At 35.0% G+C, this 20,032-nt stretch overlaps 2 protein-coding genes and 1 long non-coding RNA gene across 3 annotated transcripts; 2 read left to right on the top strand and 1 right to left on the bottom strand.

The window, feature by feature from the left end:
* Positions 1-2,770: 2,770 nt before the first annotated feature.
* Positions 2,771-5,564, bottom strand: LOC119083310 (cytochrome P450 2J6-like). Its single transcript, XM_037192996.1, has 10 exons — positions 5,389-5,564; positions 5,097-5,277; positions 4,919-5,042; positions 4,257-4,514; positions 4,058-4,198; positions 3,714-3,967; positions 3,470-3,650; positions 3,307-3,398; positions 3,049-3,219; positions 2,771-2,983 (listed from the first exon to the last, which is right to left on the bottom strand). The coding sequence occupies exons 2-10, from the start codon at positions 5,212-5,214 to the stop codon at positions 2,802-2,804; spliced, it is 1,521 nt and encodes a 506-aa protein (XP_037048891.1). The 5' UTR covers positions 5,215-5,277; positions 5,389-5,564; the 3' UTR covers positions 2,771-2,801.
* Positions 5,565-6,513: 949 nt separating this feature from the next.
* On the top strand, positions 6,514-7,725 carry LOC119083239. Its single transcript, XR_005088829.1, has 3 exons — positions 6,514-6,618; positions 6,679-6,785; positions 7,595-7,725. It is a non-coding gene; the product is annotated as an uncharacterized LOC119083239 (long non-coding RNA).
* A 709-nt stretch (positions 7,726-8,434) lies between these two features.
* On the top strand, positions 8,435-12,187 carry LOC119083311 (keratin-associated protein 5-1-like). Its single transcript, XM_037192997.1, has 3 exons — positions 8,435-8,568; positions 11,612-11,789; positions 11,856-12,187. Exons 1-3 carry the CDS (start codon positions 8,535-8,537, stop codon positions 12,043-12,045), a joined length of 402 nt encoding a protein of 133 aa, XP_037048892.1. The 5' UTR covers positions 8,435-8,534; the 3' UTR covers positions 12,046-12,187.
* The last annotated feature ends 7,845 nt before the right edge of the window (positions 12,188-20,032 follow it).

Genomic DNA, 20,032 nt, shown 5'->3' with positions numbered 1-20,032 from the left:
GCTCTCAAAACATCACCGGACTCCCCTTGTTTGACGTGAAAAACGCTACATAATGCATTGCACAATATAAACATTCTTCTGCAACGGCATCAACAGATCTATGTACTTTTAGTTTTGACTGATTTTTGACACAATTCAATGAGAAAAATTTACGAATTTGTCCATTGTTCGTCAATACTCTTTCTTTCGTGTAACTTTATGAAGTCATAAATGATTTAAAACACGGTATAACAATAAAATGATAAATAACAGTTTTAATAGATGGCGGTTGTAAAAACTTTTCCAATACACAAACAATAAACATATCAGGACATTATATCGCAACATTTTTCATAGATGGCGGTTACAAAACTTTTTCCAGAACAAAAACCAAAGCTTTTCTCACATTGTCTTTGATTTGCTGCAAGTGCAACGGGTAACGGAAAGATAGTATCACCAAAAGGTACAAACTGTATAGATATTGGTGACAAGTGCGTAGTGCACACGTAATACATTTCCAGCGGGTTACAAGTATTTTTAATAGAGTCGAGCGTTCAATGTGACAAGCAAAATATTTATAATTTCTCAAATCATTATGTTCCTCTCGTTTTGGCAAATTTCCATGTTTTGAAACGTTTGATCAGACATCTATCTTATTAATAACCTAGAGCGCGTATAACAATTTTAGTGGGTATCGTTCTGTTTCGTTCTAATTTGATTTGAACCTATTTTTTGACCTGTAATCACAAATTTCCCTGTAATACCTTACCGAGAGGCAACCGGTATGTTGGAGTAAGAGCACGTATACAGCAACTAGCGAATTTTCGAAAGTCTACCCATATCGCAGACATGGGTAGAGGAGAGAGATGGATAGCAAACTGTGACAGTTGTCACTTAACAAAAGACAATTGCTGTACGCGTCCTCATTTTGGTCCAATTTTTACCACCCCACATGTCAAATAGTAAAACAAGGCATCAGAACAGTCGGAGCGTTTGCTGCGACTTAGCCCCGTACGATCCGTAATCCTATTTCGTCCGTAACCATAATACGTCCGTAGCCGTAATACGCCCGGAACCCTAATACGTCTACAACCCTCTAATGCGTCTGTTACCAAAATGCAAGTCAAGTTGGGCATGGTCAAATTTACTGAAAGTGTTCATTTTTAAAATTGCGCATAGCGCAATTACGAAAGCCCGTACGAAGTACCTCTCAAATAAAACCAACAATTTACGATATTATTTTAGAAACCCAAAATTTTTTGCCTTTATTCCATTCGGTATTCAATTATCTCTCAAATGAAACAGAAACTAGCAAAATCGGTTGAGATTTAGTCGATTTATGTACAAAAAACACTTAGGGCCGAGTAGCGGCCTTAGTCCAAGGGCCCAAATTTTAAACTTTTTTCGCCACGTTCTTTTCGGTATTCAATTACCTTCCATAAAAAACTAAATCTAGCAAAATCGGATGAGATTTACTCGATTTATGTGCAAAAAACACTTAGGGCCGAGTAGCGGCCTTAGTCCAATGGCCCAAATTTGAAACTTTTTTTGCCATCATTCTATTCGGCATTCAACTATCTCTCAAATGAAACAAAATCTAGCAAAATCGGATGAGATTTACTCGATTTATGTGCAAAAAACACTTAGGGCCGAGTAGCGGCCTTAGTCCAAGGGCCCAAATTTGAAACATTTTTTGCCATCATTCTATTCGGTATTCAATTATCTCTCAAATAAAACAAAATCTAGCAAAATCGGATGAGATTTACTCGATTTATGTGCAAAAAACACTTAGGGCCGAGTAGCGGCCTTAGTCCAAGGGCCCAAATTTGAAACTTTTTTCGCCACGTTCTTTTCGGTATTCAATTACCTTCCATAAAAAACTAAATCTAGCAAAATCGGATGAGATTTACTCGATTTATGTGGAAAAAACACTTGGGGCCGAGTAACGACCTTTGAGCCCTCCCAACAAGCTCGCGTTGCATCCTACACAAAAACAATGTTCAGCAACTTTGTTCTACTCGTCAATACCTTTCATTTGATATATCACAAGCAGCTATTACGTGCGTATTTCGGTAGATATCGTCGAAAGACTGAAAAACACCTATAGGGCCCTAGCTCTGTAAGGGCCGACCCTACCATGCCCATTTTCGAACTTGACCTTACTTTTGTCGATACCAATCGGGGAAAAAAAGAATTTTGAAAAAAGGTTGTGATTTGCTCAAGCTAGAGGGGTCACGGACGGACGGACGGACGGACGGACGGACGGACGGACGGACGGACGGACGGACATTTTTTTTATTGCGGATTCGTCATCTATGAACATAACCAAAAGCTTTGCCCTTACTGTCTGCTTCCAATTCGACGTGTTACAAACGGCATATTAATCTTATAAGCCCCCAGTACTTCGTACGGGGCTAAAAATATATTGGTTGTTGTCGGGCAGATAGAGAGTTGGTTCCAAAGAGTAAGCTATAGAGTTTTATGAGTAGAATATTTGAGAGACCCAACAAAATGGCCGACATCCGCCATCTTGGAAATGTAATCCAAATTTAGGGTTAGGATTAGGGATTTTGGCTTGATCTCAGGATATAGGTAAAATACAGAGTTGGTTCCAAAGGTCAAGTTGTAAAGTTTCGTGAGTGGAATATTTTAAGAGTAAAACAAAATGACACACAGCTGCCATTTTGGAAAAGCTGACAATTTCCATCAGATGAACGTACACTGATGCTAAATTCAGCCAATCAAATAACTGAAATTGATTTAATTTTTTTGACAAAAATTAAATATTCGTAAGCAAAGGCACTCTTCCTAATGATTTATTTTCAACGTGACGACATAATGATTTTAAAATTGTGTGGTGCTTTGACAAAATTTGGTTTCGGAGTGTCTATGTCCACTGAAGCACTCGAAGGATCTAACTCAAATGTAAAGCTTTGTAAAAGTCCACAGAGAAAATAAAACAGTGAATCTCTCGCCATTGTTTCACCTAAACAAATTCGTTTCCCTGTAAATTTATTGAGAAAATGATTTAAAAAAAGAGAACGATCGAAAAAAAATTGAAAAAAAAACCTGTAGAAAATGGCATCAGAGCTTTTTTCGGCACAACTTTTGTTCCAGTAGAATCTAAGAACCGTTCTGGTCTAAATACTTCTGGATCACCCCAAAACTCCTTATCGTGATGAGCATCGTAAATGTTTGCATAGACAATCGTATTTTTCTCGAAAAAATATCCGCCAAAATCTGAAGAGTTTTTTTTAACGAATTGTAAAGAGTTTAGAAAAGCTTGATACTTAAGTGCATTAAAGTAGCTACACACTAAACACTTACCGCAGTCTTTCAAAACTTTATGATACACCGACATTGGAATGATAGAGCTTTTTCGATGAACTTCATTGGTAAAAGCTTCTAAATATGGCATCCTAAATTTTCAAATCAATTGAAATTATTAAAAACAAATAGCATTTTATAATCAGAAGAAATATAAAACTACATCAGTCTATCGTCACGTGACGGCTGACGATCCTTTCCCAGCACAAGATCAATTTCTTCGTGTAATTTCTTCTGCACCTCTGGATATTTTGTCATGAAAAGGAGAGCCCAGAGTAACGTCGTGCTTGTTGTCTCGGTTCCAGCGCCTATTAAATCCAGGAGAAGTATATTCAAATTTTCCACTGAAATATCGAAAGTCACAAGTTTAGGTTCGTGTTCATGATTCGTTATTTTTGAGAACTAACGTCCTTCTTCGCCGTAAAAACCAGAGCCAGTAGATGGACTTTTATTGTGAGCGTGCAGATAGACGTCAATGAAATCCTTTGATACATTCTCATCGTAGTTATCTAAATGATCTTTGATCACCGTCTTTGTAAAAGATTTCGCTGTGTCGTGCATAATTTTCGCCTGCTTCCATAATCCACGGCGAATTAAATTATATTTTGCTGGCCACAGATAATAATGTCCGGCATTAAATAATGTTACTTTATCTAAATGCCTTCATTAGTAAAAAAAAACCGGGAATCAAATCAAATTCATTTTTTTTCAGCTGTTCATGACAATTAATATTTCTAAAATTAGTGCGTACCCAGTGAACAATGATATCATTTTCATGAAAACTGGATCTGTTCTTTCGAACCGTCGGTCACTGATAATGTACCACACAGAGTTGAAAACCGAACGGTTAAAACTATGCTTTAAGTCCACTGGTTTTCCAATATATTCTTTCCTGTAAATCAGACAACAAAGAAATCGAAAAATTTCAATTGACAACAGAAACTTCTTACTTAAAATACTGAACCAATTCTTCTACTTCCTGAAGCAGTAATCCGTCCATGGTTCGTTTACCGAAACCGAAATCTCGTAACGTTCGAAGCGCAAAACGCCTTTGTTCGTGCCAATTTTGTGTCCCATCCGAAAATAGTACTCCACGGTTTTTAAAACCACCGTTTCTCAACACGTATGATTCAAAATCAGGTCTTCCCAGGAATTCTTCACGCTTAAATGCTTCGTGTATTAGTTTGTAATCATTTATAACTGCCACCCTGTATACAAAATTCAAGTATTTTTTCACTTCAGAAAGATAAGAAATATTTTACAGCACAGCAGCACAATTCAATTTTTTTTACGGAATTAGAGTTTATTTAGAGTTAGTGTTTGGTGTTGCCAGTGCCGCCTTTTCCATAAGGGCAAAATGAGCAAATGCCCGTGTAGAGCCCGAAGTAGAGCAGAAATAAATTGCGCCCGAAATCATTCAAAAAAATTTAACTTTAATAAATGGGCGTCTATTTTTCCAATTGCTCGATGGCGCCCAAAAGCTAAAGGCAGCACTGTGTATTTCCAATTTTTTGAACTTTTGCACCAAATTGAAGTCACAACATTAAAATCGTCAAAATTACATGATCCCGTTAAACGTTTAGAAGCGTTCATCCACCGCACAATAAATCACCTGAAGTTTCCGACGTTCATTGAAAATATTTTTCCATAGGTTTTCTTGTACTCTTGAATTTTCAAAATAGCATTCTCTCTATTCAATGTCAATAAGGATCCAATTACTGGAAGTCCCCAAGGACCTAAAAAAACACGAAATAATTGTTTTTCATTAAAAGTTCAGAGCTTAAGCTTACCAGGTGGGGATTTTTTATAGCGCTCATATTTCTTTACAAAATAACGAGCAATGAAGTACAATGCCATGGAGGCTATTATAGTGACCAAACTTATTGTCGTTGACCATGTCCACTCCATGATGAAAAGAAACTCCCAACAAATTGTACAAATTCAATGTAAATGTAGCTCCCAATTCTGTCTCTGGGTATAGAATTAGACGAAGAATAATATAAGAATTGTGATGTGTGTTTAGTTAGTCTTTTAAACTGGTTGTATGTTAGCATTTTAATTGGAGTGTTACAATCACAGTACCTTTGACACCTTTTATAGTCTTAAAGTGATGTTAGGTGCTGACTTCACAATGAACACAAGTAGTGAAACTGTTGAAAGTCAAATACTGACTAGCACTAACTTATCTGGTGATAATTGGAGAAACATCTAACCAAACACACTTCTCATCCAATTCCAGATAAGATAAGATGAAAATTAAACAAAAGAATAAACTGAACTCAAAGCAAATAGAAACTTTTACATGATTTTTTTTTGTTCCACAAAAACCACACGAAATCTCGTCGCGTTGTGGATTGGTAGAAAAGACGATTGCTTTATGGATCGGCTAGTTATGATTCACTTTAGGTTATACTCTTCAATGGGTATATAGAAGGGAAACGAGCAAGATAGGTTGAGTCCTAACCACACCGAAAAGCAAAAAATTTTGTGGAACGTTGTTCAGAGTCACGAACAGACTAAGAATTATCGAAAAAATATCGAATCTGCGACCACATGTATAATTAAACGCCATTCAACCACACAGTGTGCTGGTGTACCACCATACAATAGTGCTAGTAGATTTAAAAAACCCGTCGCTCCTTCAAAAAAAAATCAACTCGTGCCGAACAGTTCGTCGTGTAAGTTTGTTATGAAATTCGAACTGATTTCATGTTAATGCAACATGTTTGAATAACTTGATGATAGTGTGACGTAGGAAAGTATTCCTTTTTTCAATTAAATTCGTTTGTCATAAGAACACTGGGTTTTAATGAGCCTCATACCTGCAGTTGTATCACATTAATCTGTCACATACGGCTATTCATCTGTTGTCGATAACGACGACAAAAATAATGACAAGCTGTGGGTAATAATGGTCCTTTATATATAGTAAAATACATGTTTAAAAAATTGAAGTACAAGATTTAAAATCAACAGATTAAAAATACTTTGATCGATTGAAGTAATAGACCCGATAATACTGTCCTTGTCGTCTGTCACTGGTTAATAAACCCCAAGTGTCAGCACTTCCAAGAGAGTCAGTTAAAGCACCATAAAGAAATACTCATGTAAACGGTAAACAAAAATTAATCGAGCAAGGCAAAAGGTTCTTTCGTGACAAAATGGTAAATGTTTGAAAGTAGTACATACCAACATTTGAATCATCACCTTTATAGAGTATAGACGTGTAATTCATTCTGCAAAACTCTGCGGTGTAAATTTTTTTATCATCTTCCAAAAATTGCAAACAGTTTATATAAATGGCAACAACAGGTTACAAAAAGCATTTATTTATAAATCGGTTTTGAATACCTTTCAATCATTAATTTCCAGTTATTACTCAGGAACCAATTTCGACCACGGAATTTTTAATAGCTGGAGAAAATGCTAACACTAGTAGATTTTGTAATCGCTGTTGTAGACCAGCTGGTCCTGAAGAAGTATGTGGTCCTCAGAATATTTGGTTTTGCGTGTAACGTTCGGTTATATTTTTTTCATGTTTTATTTTCACACTAGTGGTTTACCGCCGGCTTCGCTCGGGATTACTATATTTTCAAAATATTTCCGTCTCAATAATATTTTCAAGCATGAAAAATATAATTTTATGCGTCAGAATAAATTTTTCTTATAAAATATTTTCACGCGTCATAGGTAAATTTCTCTTTCAAACATGTTTTCTTCCGTCAAAATTAAACGTTACCCCTTCACGCGTCAAATAGCAAATCGTCTGGGCTTCAGAGACAAACAAACAAATATTAAACTTAATATTACAGTAAACCCACATTGGCCCGTCGAGGCCCACACTTTTTTTGCAGCACTTTGCTTTTTGCTGGTAAATTAACTTCACTGTGACATGTTCCCCTGAAATGTCATAGCAGGGATCTTAGTTCACAAAAAACATGGATCCTGTTGACGTTTTCACCACTTCTCAGCAAATTTTCTTTAGCTGAATATGGCGCTGTTGTAGTTTTCAGAGTAAAACTTCACTAAACATCCGTATTCAGTATTCAGCTATGTGAACAAGGATGGTGCTTTTGTAGTTTTCAGAGTAAACTAGTACATCGTCCCATGCCCTAATAGGACGAATATGACGAAATGTATCATTTAATGTACTAGAAATGGAATAGAATTGTATAAAACTATCTGTCACACTAGAGTACAAATGAGTGTAAAGAATGAAGTACTGAAAAACATTGTGGCGCCAACCAAGGTTTCCTATAGATAAATTTAAAATTGACATAATTTTCAGATGTGGTGACCCATGTTTAGTTTGGATAGTAGGAGGTGCTGCTGGCCTAATAGGATGCATATTTGGTTCATTATGATCAACAATTGCTGTAAAAATAGTACTGACATGATGGTCTAAAATTGACGTTATCAATGCAAATTTATATGCAAATCAAAATGTTATTTTTTGATAAGAAATGTTTAAAATGTTTTTGTTTTATTTTCAATTGAACTACTTCTTTATCAGCATTATTAGTTACATTCCAACGCAATATGCAAATAGATTTAATTTATTCCAATAGAAGTCGCAGCATAAACTATTATTATCTTCGAGTGCGAAAAACAGATGGGTAATGTCGCCATTACCTATATGTTTTATGGAGATAAAGTGGGTTCTCGCACACGCACACCAATGGGGCAAATGATGGTAATGGTACTTCTTGTGTGAAATTTGCCGATTAAGGCGTAGCCGAGACAAGTGCTATAATCCCAAGTATGGGTAGGTAATGTTACTATTAGCGTCCGTATAATTCGAATGCAGTTGCTACTTACAAATTTTTCAAGCCCAGGTGGAAGTTCCATTGATGTTATTTTCATCGAATAAATACCAATATTAACTCTGCAATTTCAAAAGTGGGTGTCTCAGTGAGACACTGTCTCACATATGAATTAATTCAGTGATAAATTTCTATATACCAATACCAACGTCATGATCTTGGACTTTCCAACTTTGTTTACACAGAAAATTTGAACAAAATATGCACATAACACATTAAAAGCATTTCATCCGTTCACAATGTCTGCGCTGAAATGAGAATACGATGGATTTTCGATTGTAACTCAAATTGCTGAATGTTATAGCGGAGCCAGTCTTCATTTGTTCGTCGTACGTTGAACTTCATACAGTAAAGTTTAAGAATTTTACTTTGGCTGTTTGTGATTGTTTATACTCATTCAAAGAAATGTCGATATTCACAAATCAAAATGAATTTGCGGGTAGGGCAATATTCATTTTAATAAATTGCAATCAACAAAATCTATTTAATTTTGTGCACTTTACACATACACGAGCATAAGATGCCTATACCAGACTGTGTATTTATATAACATACTACATACTCGTTGAAGGTCAACCATATATGTAAACATTGTGTGGATATTTGCTGTATGTGTATGACACTCAACAGTAAACAAAAAAAATATGCCGGCTGTCAGGATCATGTCAGTTTTTTCATAAAGATGTGCCGTTATTCTAGTTAATTTTACTGTAGTTTCACACAACCATGCGAATACCCGCAATTGATTTTCTTAAACAATCAATGAAGTGAAATGAAAAGAAATTAACAATTAATCTCAAAAACGAAAAAGGAATATATGACGCGACGGAGCAGCCATATTTCTTGTTTATTTTTATTAGATAAGATAAGTGTTTGAAAAATTCCATCAATGGTTGTTCCTAATTGCTGAAACCCAGAGAAATGACAGCAGTATCTGTCAGTCATCTCATATCATCAGGGAAATGTTTTGAAGAAGAATTTTATTTAAACAAAGAACTTGCAGGAAGTGTCAAATGAAGAATTCTTTCGTGAAATGGTTTTGACAGCTGTCACAAAAAATCACAAATACTTCAGTTTGACATCTCGCCTATCTGTCAAAATTGTTTACAAAAGTTAAATATTTTCATTAGTTCACAATTTAATAACTAATAACTCAGCCAAAAAGTAAATAAACATGTTGCGTGTCGCCATGTGATAAAAATACAACTGTCATTATGCCATTTTGTCACATGGCAACCGGCTTATTTAATTTTGGCTGAGTAATTAGTTATGAAATTGTGAAATTATTTTAAGGAAAATCGAAGGATTTTGAATTTTCACCATAATTCGTATTGTTTGATACAACCTTTCTGATGTCATACTTGCGAAAATGTATGAAAATGAGAATGGTTAAGTCAAACAACATATCATATAGCGACGAAATGGTATTCTTGTTTTCGTTGTGGGTACAGGGGGTACAGTCGCGCCGGTGCCATTTCATGTCGTCATACTTGATTCATAGAAATTACCAACATCTAGGCTGTAGCGGAAACGAAGTTCGTGACGCAGTTGCCTTTCCATAAGAAAGACGAGAAATTAAAAATTACAAAGAAAATTTGACAAAAACAAAGAGGCGCGGATGTTGAGGACAACAGTCTTAGGCAATTTTACAAATAAAGGAAAATATGGAAAATATGGCCTAAGAAATAAACATTCATGGAGACGAAAGTCGAATCATCTGTTATTTGTGATTCAATTTTTTCTCACTTCACCAAGCCCGATATCAAATGTTTTGAAAGTTGACATGGAGGAGTTTAACTAACTACGCCACCCAAGTTAGTTTTTTGTTGGATATACAATAGCCGTATTCCCGTCAGCATTTAACGGAGCTGATAAAGTTAACTCTATTATAAAATTCGGTTAAATTTATCGATCGTTAAATTTATTATAGCTTCGACACTGATTTTTTGGTCGGATAAATTTAACTGACAGTTGTTAAATTTAGCAGCGCTGACAGGAATCGAGCTGATAATTTATACATCATTTTCATGACCTTGTAAACGGCAGATACAGCTGTCAGACAGCTGAATTGAACGAACGATTTTCATGTAAAAACCAGTAAATTGAACGCAGTTAACGTCAATTAATTGAGGTTAGGGACTACTTAACGAACAATTAAGTGTGGTTACGTTAACGAGTACCGTATAATGAAAATGATCGATATTTTTCTTTTGGCAACGTTTTCATATATTTGAATAAATATAACAAACGCACAGAGCTTTTACTTAACTCAAAACAACAAATTTGTTTTTTCTTTTTTCGAACCAGTTTAATTACACAAACAGAACATAACTATATTAGTCCAGATATAGCGTTATATATGTCAGTTAATCAATAATACCTACGTCCAACATTAAGAGGCATCGGTACTTTTTCCTACCACAAAACCCGAAAAAACGACCCGAAAAAACGACCCGAAAACTGTCGATGAATCTCTTAGAAAGTCATATAAAATGATTCGAATATGCTTCAGAAAGGTAATATGGACTTTCGCCGTTGGAATTGCGGTCTTACATTTTCCAGAAATTAATAAAATGTTAATAAAATATTGAAATTAAAGTACCTCTGTTTTGAGCTAAAATTTTCACAAAACTGCTCACTTTCCCGACATCACCAAAAATATCACAACACAAGAGCGTATTATATGAAAAACTGCCACTGATTCGGTTGGAATTGCGGTCACAAATATTTAAAATAAATCTTTAAATTTCACAAATGCAATAGGTTTAACAGTGCCGCTTTTAGCTTTTGGGTGCCAATGCTCGCTTTTGGGAAAAATAGGCACCAATTTAGTAAAGCTAATTTTTTTTAAAGACCTCGGGCGCCATGTTATGTTGCTCCACTTCGGGCGCCACGGGCATTTGCCCATTTGGCCCATATGGAAAAGGCGGCGCTGAGTTTAAGCATTATCAAAATATAATAAAATGGCGTCACACTAAATCGAATCATTTCCGAAAAATGATGTCATTTCGATTAAAATGCTACTTTCAGTAAAGTGGACATATGGGCAGCCAAATTTTTGATCCTAATAATAAAATAATTTTTTTATAATTTAAACGATTTCAGCCTTGATTATTATACGCTGATTACCAGTGCATTCATTGTAGAAGTTGATTTCAGCAAATAAGTGACAGAAAATCTACATATTTAAGTCAAAATTTTGTGTGTTCAAAAGTTATGCCTCTTAACATTTAAGTAGGGCTTAATAATAATTTTTGCAACGTTGTTAATACATTGATTATTCTGAATTTTTTCAATATATTTTTTTCAAAAGAACTTTCAGAAACATTTAAAAGTTTTAAAGGATTTTAAAGAACTTTAAAGAACTTTTGGGAATTTTTAGGATTTTTTTTTTGAATTTCTGAAATTCCTAAAAGTTATAAATTTTTTTTAGATTTTTTAAGAATAATAAGTATTAAAAGGTTCATTGAATTTGATTTTAGATGTGATCACCACTCCACCCAGATTGAACAATACCGATCCGTTAAATCCCGGTGCAGAGGAAATAGAGAAAAAACAAGAAAACGCAAGACGTAAACGTGAAGATGGCTGTGACTGCTGTGAATATTATTATTATACCAGTGCAACCGATACTACCGACAGCGATTGCTGCCTAACACTGTAAAACTGACTCCATTGATACTTCTATCATTGGTGACTATTAGATTGTACATTTGCGTCTTTCAGATGTTGTTTTGATTTTTGGGAAAGTTGTGGAGATTGCTGTGGTAAATGTTGTGTCGAGTGTTGTTGTTGCGGCGGTGAGAATGGTTGCTGCACTGATGCTGACGGATGTTGCTGTCCTCATATTAGTTGTTGTTGTGATGGAGGTGATGTCGGCGATTGTTGTGATGGGTGCGATTCTTGTGATTTGTAGTGAAGGAGTGCACACAACATTCCCATAAGAAGTCGAAATATTTCAATGCACTCAACATGTACCTTTGCTGTTTGTAGCTAGAGTTACACTCGACGAGTGTTATTGTTGGATTGTCACTATGCTCAAATTAGTTTATGTGTAAGGCTTAAGTTTTAATCAAAATATTCTAATTCCATGACAATAAACTTTAAATTAAGCCTTAATAAAGCTTTAACCTTGATTTTAGCTCAGTGTTGTTTTTATCGATTTATTATTTTTTAAATTAAATGATTTAAATCAAAATGTAAGTGGCAATTTAATTCTATACTCCTTAGAATACTCTATTCTCAACAAGCAATCAGCATAACCTTCGAATTAAAAACGTTTGGTACGCAATAGAGATTCTAAAGCTGACGTCGCAAAGACGATTTTAATTTTTATTACCACGATGCACATTCATTACCTGCTGTCAGATTAAGTAATTGCTTTCGAATGTGTCCAAGGACATTCAATTGCGACGCGTAAAATAAAAACACTTCCGTCGTTGCAACACGATTTGTCGCAACACGAAGCATACAATACACACTTTGTCGGACCAATCGACTAAATCTTGGAATTGCAGTGTTCGGTTATTGGTTGGTGACGATATTGCCACTTTCAAGAGTGAATTCGTTCCAAACCAATTCAATTCTTCTCGAGATGAAATTGCCTCTGCGTTTACACAATCATTCTAGAAGCAAACGTTTAAGGAGCAGGCATTTAAGAAGTAGACGTTCACGGATCATATGTTCAAGATCACAGCCCATCGAAACGGCCACTTTTTGTATAAATAAATTACTAGTGAAAATGGAAACAGATTTTAGAAATCTTTGATTTGTATTACTAAGCGCTTTGCACCAAATTGCATTCAGGTGTGTCGTCAAACCGACTGCTAGTCTACTTTACTCTAAACAGCCTTGATGAAGCAGTAACAGTGGCAGAGACGGAAATCGACATGATAAAACGCGACAAAGTGGTTCTGTAGTAAAATTTGGAATTTTTTTTTCGCTTTGAATAAATAGACTGTTATGATCAGAGCGAGAAAACCGAAGACTACTTATTATAACTTGCCTTGGGGTACTTGTCAAAGTAATTGCTTTTCTTTCAACGTGGTACGTTGAGAGCGAGAGGACAGAAGACCAGTTTATTTTAACTTACCTTGGGGTACTTGTCAAAATATCTTCTTCTCTTTCATCATAACCGTGGATTTACATAGCAACGTAAAAGTGACAGATGCAATGTTTTTTAAATACTGCAACCCGAAAGTTCATTCATAAAATTAAAATTATGAATGAAATTTCGAGTTGCCGTATGAGAAAATTTTTGCATCTGTCACTTTTACGTTGCTATGTAAATCCACAGTAACACTCTATAAATAATGTTGCACTTTGTTTTATTAAAAAAAAAATGGAATTTTTTTAGCGCAACATTTTTGAATGTGACGTTCTTAGAATTGGATTTAATTGATTGAACGCAAAAAATAATCAAGATATTCCTAAGTACTGCTCACTACAGCTTAAACCTTGTCTGAAACGATAAAATCTAATTTAAATCAGGTTGGTTTGAGGCTTTAAATTAGCAAAATAATATTCAAAATGTTCCTAGCTAATGTCCGCAATTTTTCATAGCTGATTCTCGCAACAGCACAAACCTGAACTGAGAAAATCTAATTTAAATCAATCACAGGAAATTTTTGGAGAACATTTGCCTTGGATTTGTATGTTTATGAGAACATTGAACGCGGATTTTAACTTTTTGTAGAACACTATACACGAATTTTACTACATTTTGTAAGCTTATTGTTGATAATAAAATCACAAATTTTCATACTTTTGTACGAAAGAAAACGAAAAATCATCACAATCAACCACATCAAAACAAAAAATCTAATTTAGAATTTTCTCAACTGTCACTTTTTCGTTGAACCACTTTGTCGCAAAATGACGCAACGACAAAACGACTCTGCCACTGTTACCCGCTTCATCGAGCCTGTTTACAGAAAATGCATTCCGTCAATAACGACTTTATATTTAGTAAATATGATAGCTTGAAGCAAATTTTCGTTTCATTCAAGTGATAGGTTTTAGAACATTTATTTAAGACATCAACCAAAAAAGACCTGACGATAACGTTTCGTTAAAATTTGTGGAGACATCTGTTATTGTTTCGTTGAAACTCTAGAACTTACAATTTGTAAGTTTTTCGTTGCACATAAGCTTTCAGTTTTATTCGATATGGAGTTTGCTTACAAGTCCGTTAATCTGTTAACTACTTTCAAAATTGATATATTCAATCATGTAATTCACCTGTAGTGTAGTTGATAAGGACTTAAGAACCACTTTTATGAAAACATTCACAACCAAATAAACACTGGGCCACCCTTTGAAACCTTAATTTTTCTCACTATTAAATAGGTTAAATTATCACTGGGTTCATACTTTCGAAACCAACAAATTTTAAATCTCCCATGGGTCTATGGGTTTTTAGTATATTTCAGTATATTTTCAGTTGTCTGACCACCGGTTAGTTCTAGTTCAGGGAATGCGTTATAAATTTCCCGCAATATTGCAAATTACCATTGCAAAATCTACGCGAGCAAATATTGGGACAGGTGTTATTCGCTATCGATGTCCAATAGAAGGAATTAGAACGAAGTAATACGATAGGTGCGCAAATAAACGCCAGTGAAAATAGATATGACAGAGTTTGCTCGCGTAGGTTCGCCTCGTAAAATCTGGACGTCTAGAGTTTCGCGTAGGTTCGTCTCGTAAAATCTGGACGGCTAGAGTTCATGCTAATTTCTGGAGGAATGTTGACGATATCTCCTTTAAAGAATGTTTAGTAATTAGAAAATTTCCATACAATCAGTTCACAAGTTTTGTTATGGTTTATCACTCAAGCAGTCAGACCAGTCATTAAAAAAATACATGGATGGTGGGTGGTAGAGGGTGTAAATGTTTAGATTTGCTGTATAATTTATTGGTCAGCACACCACAAATAAATTTCCCTTCTAAGTCTTGATTAAAAACTAAAATCGCTAAACATTTAACGGTAGATGTTATAATTAAAACAAAATAAATGTTCTTGTCCGGGACCATCACCATCAGAATATTATGTGAATGTGCGTGTTTAATGCTTCGTGAAAGACAAAAATGTTCACTTAATTATAGTCTATACCTTTATCCCTCTTTTTTTTCCTAAATTAAGTAATTTAAATGACAATGACGATGGTGTATAAAATTCTGTTAGAGCCTCATATAACACTTGCAATTTTAATCAGAGCCACTTTACACACATAGACTGTAAACATATTCAACGGCTTAGGTTCAGAGGTGTGCAAAGTGTCAACCGAAACTTATAATTAGATTACCACAGCAATTCTCTATTTTCCACGGCTTCGATGCTGATGTATTTAGATGTATCTTAGCTATATACACCTACCAATCTCCCATGTATGGCGGCGTCGAGTTTAATTCTATAACACAAACACATAACGTCTTTATGCATAATTCAACGTGACGTGTTATTAACGATATTAGATTAGTTCTGATTTTACATTAAACAAATTGATAATTTGATGGATTCATTTGCAAAATTCATGATATTCGGTAAGATTGGGGAGGAAAGTTTGGTAAAAATGCATTTAAGTTTTGGTAGCTTTACCTTTTCTGCTTTTTCTAATTAGCCGCGATAGTTGTTTACGTATCTGTTGTGGACGGTAGATTTTAGGCAATTTCGCTAGTTGTAGCCCGAACGAAGTGATTCAATAGACTTAAGGGCCTACACACATTAGAATCTAGTGTCATCGGGAATACGATAATTCTATTGTTTAAATCAGCTAAAATCGGTTAAAGCCGGTTTTAACAATAGAAATATCATATTACCAACTGACAGTAGATGCTAGTGTGTGTTGGCCTTTACCCTGTTGATAGACGACAATCGATAGTTGACAAGTTGTTGACTTTACCAAGGTAAATATATGGGCCAATTTTGTTATTTTAAAGACAGGGAGAGATGGCGTTTATAGCAAACTTTCGTGCCACTGCACATCTGATTCGGTTGTATATGCATTACCTCCTCACTATATTTACCTTGGGCCTTACATACACTCAATGAAATTTAAATTTTCTCTCAAAATTTATATAGCAGCCTATGGTGGGCTTCACTTACTTAACTCAGTCAGTCAAATTTTTTTCGTAAAACTTTCTGGACGTAAATAAATTTATTAGTAAGAAATTCTTAAGTATGGATTCAGATCCAGATTCAGGTCTATATTCGGAACGACTAGGCAAGTTTCACCCCGAACAATCTTAAATCTTATAAGGGTATGCTCACTAGAACATACTTCACATATCGATTGCTGTTCAGGCCATCGTTGCTGAAATATTTTCAGCATCAAAGACACCAAATTGAGTTACAAACAAATTTTTTTATTATTTTTTATCGATGGAGAACCTAATTATAAGACACTTTGTCTCGTATCATATGCCAAAAAAAGTTAAAACTTTTTTTATAAATCATTTTGAAAGTCACTAAAAACATGAAAATTCGAATAGAAATACAGTATGTCATCAAACATTTTTGTATTTCGATTCGAATTTTCGTGTTTTCTGTGACTTTCAAAATGATTTATAAAAAAAGTTTTAACTTTTTTTGGCATATGATACGAGACAAAGTGTCTTATAATTAGGTTCTCCATCGATAAAAAAAAAAATTGTTTGTAACTCAATTCTCGTTGAAATCAATCGGTATTTCAAGCAGTACATTCATAATCGCAGTATTCGAACGAGAGACGCAATTTTACGAGATTTTTCAATTTTCATCGAACGCGCAAATGAATATGAAGCACGTGTTTTGAGCTTAGTTAACAGTGGGGAATTTTTTCATACTGTTCGGGAAAAAATATTGACGTATCTCGCTGATCTAATAGATTTGTCCAACGAAATCATAGACATGATTATGCGAGGTTACTTTTGAATATTTATTTAATAAATTGCTTGTTATAGTCAAAATCAGAAATTGACGCGTAATTTTTTGAAAGATGAAATTCCTGCATTGACTTCGTAAGGATGAAAAATGAAGTGTACAGGCATCTCAAAATATGAATCGAGCAGGAACATTTTTAAGATCGGAAGTACAACACATTGACCAAATTAAAAATGCCACAGCCAAAAACATTTCATTGACTGATGTGTCACATCCCTATTCTACACGAAACTGAGACACAAAAAAAATACTCCAAAAGCAACAGCTGCTGATCCGCGAAACTGCTTTTCGAGACTTCCTGACTTCCCAATTGAACTCGTCAGTGCTGTTCATCATGTGATATATCGTACATCATATTTTCCCGCACCTTGGAAAGATCAAGGAATTTGCAGTCGATCGCCAATTATCCACCAGTCAAAGTCAATTACCATGTACTTTTTCCTTATTAGCAATATTTTAGAGTTCTACAGAAACACTTCTTTAATGAAAACTCGCTGGTTTGATATCAAGCGACAAAATATTAATACAGAAAAGAAACTGGATTGTCCATCTCTTGTCTTGTTTGGGGCAATGTTTAAACTGGTTTCAGACGGCAAGCATATCATCCAATGACGTTAGTTAAGATACACTATTATGTCATTGATATCATCAGTTTCGGATCTATTACTTAATTTGATCTAATAGTTTTCCAGAGATCGATTTCAAAATCTTTTACTTTATTTGTCGTTACCATGATTTTTGGTATATAAGGAAACATTACACATAGAGCTTGTTCTTTATTTTTAAATCGTTGGCAATGACACATGATGGCCGATAATCGGTAATCCGTTATCTGAATGAACTTTGTAGCAGAAATTCGACTTTTGTAGCGCCAATAAAAAAGATTTTATTTTGGATGTGTGTTACAAAAATCAACCGGTGCCAAGAGGTGTACACTACTATCTCACCTATTGACATCGCTACCCCAACATCACAATCTGTCCTAATTTGGCTGTCAATCACAAAAGGACCTAAGAGAATTTGGAGGATTTGCATACCGATCATGTATCGACACGCAACAAAAACTTAACACAGCTGACGAGTTACCTTCGTTGCTATCAGACCAGTGGATCAAACAAAAATTGCATTTGCCACGAAGTAATTTGATTGACAACGCTCGTTTATTTGCGGTTTTCGAAAAAGAATCCGACGATCGGTTGAATACTTTTCGGTTCTCTAATCTTGAGACACTCGTCGACCAGCAATCTCGCTTCGTCTTACTATCTGGATGAACTCGGCCATGACGGGTTGAAATGCAGAAAAATCACAGGAATAGTCACACCACATTCACATTGCCCTGACTCATCAAGAGTGGATGGTGTGAGCATTGTGCCTTGGTGTCGAGGATCATTATGCATTACGCAAATCCAATATCATCAAACGAGGCGTGCTCAGCTGTGGAACGAAACGACGCCATACGCATATGTGGTCATTATTGGTTTGTGACTTTCCACTTTCACAGTGGATTGTTTTGGAGGATGGTTAAAAGAAGTCAGAGATGTGTCACAACATTTGTGCAAATGTGACTGGTGAATCGCGATCACACTGGTTCTTTCGACAAAGGGTGAGTTTGGATATGCCTCCAGCGTACTTGGAACTCTCATTCAAAATTTTTTTCGATCGAGGTTTACTGGTTTTGTTTGATTTTCCCGTTGTTTAAAGATGAGCTTGTTGGAAATAGAGCTGTTACAAAAAACAATGAAATAAGCAAAGAACTAAGACGTGTTCGGTCCTATATTAAACGTATGTCAAAACTAACGAATCAAAAGATTTTGCGTAATAGTATATTACTTCCGAGGTTCCAAGTTGTGTATTTGATAAGTGGGGTGTTACAGCCCGACCCGAAGGGGGGGCTGTATTCCCCACTTGTCAAATAACAACTTGGAACCTCGTAAGTACAATGCTTTACGTAATTAGGAAATGTAAATGAAAATGAAACATGCCGTAACACGTAAATATATTGAAATTACGCGTATATCAAATGAAGTAGCAGATTCTCTATGTAATATCGAAAAAGGAAACAGTTATCTTATTCATTGTTTAATAACTAGAATGCGTGGTTTTAGATTTTAATTTTATTTATTTTTCCTAGCTTTTGACTACAATCAGTAGACTTTGTCAGGGAACTAAGATATTGTATTCGGTTACTTGGTTCGTTAATGTGTTACTATATTTGTTGAATTGTATTGGTGTCTGTGTGATATCTGCAAGCTTCTGTATTTTAAGACCTCTGTCGACCTTCTTTAATTTTTTGTTAATTTAAAGTCATTCTCTCTCATTACCAGCCAACTGATTTCATGTTATCTTCCTGACAATATTTTTCTAAAAATTCCTTCGTCAGCGCGAGTTGCATTTAGTTTTTCGTACCAAAATCATTTTTCTTGTATACCAAATCTCTCGTCCGATGTGTTCCGTTTATTTATATTGTCTCTACGAAGTCCATAAAGAGAGTGCCTCGAGAAACAATAAAGAACGAGGGCTTTTGTCACGTAAAGCAGATTAGAGCTTGTTCATAATCACAACTTATAAGAGAAGAAAAATCAACGTTCCCTACTGTCCGAGCTGTTGTCAAGCATTTTCACGGCAGCATTTATTTATATTCACTTGTTTAAAACAATGTAAAGAAACTGCACTCCGCATTTTTTTTAATTGCCCGGACGCCGATAACAATAAATTAAATCTAGTTAATAAAAGGTTTACAAAATCAAAACGTGTGGTCGTGAGTGTGAATTCAATGAGGGAGAAGAAAAAAAGTTGACTTATTTGCAAATGCAAGAAACTTAAAAAACATTTTACGTAAATAGTTGGCAAGATTAAGAAAGGAATATTGTGATAAAGAAGACGAAGCGAAAAAAAGCCCCATTTCGAAACAGGTTCCAATGAAACTTGCATCAGTTTTTATTCATCAGACACAATTTATATTTATACACTAGTTTCACTTGGC

The sequence above is a fragment of the Bradysia coprophila genome, unplaced genomic scaffold, assembly GCF_014529535.1.
Source record: "Bradysia coprophila strain Holo2 unplaced genomic scaffold, BU_Bcop_v1 contig_583, whole genome shotgun sequence".
Lineage (NCBI taxonomy): Eukaryota > Metazoa > Arthropoda > Insecta > Diptera > Sciaridae > Bradysia > Bradysia coprophila.
This window is presented reverse-complemented; position numbering and strand designations above follow the sequence as displayed.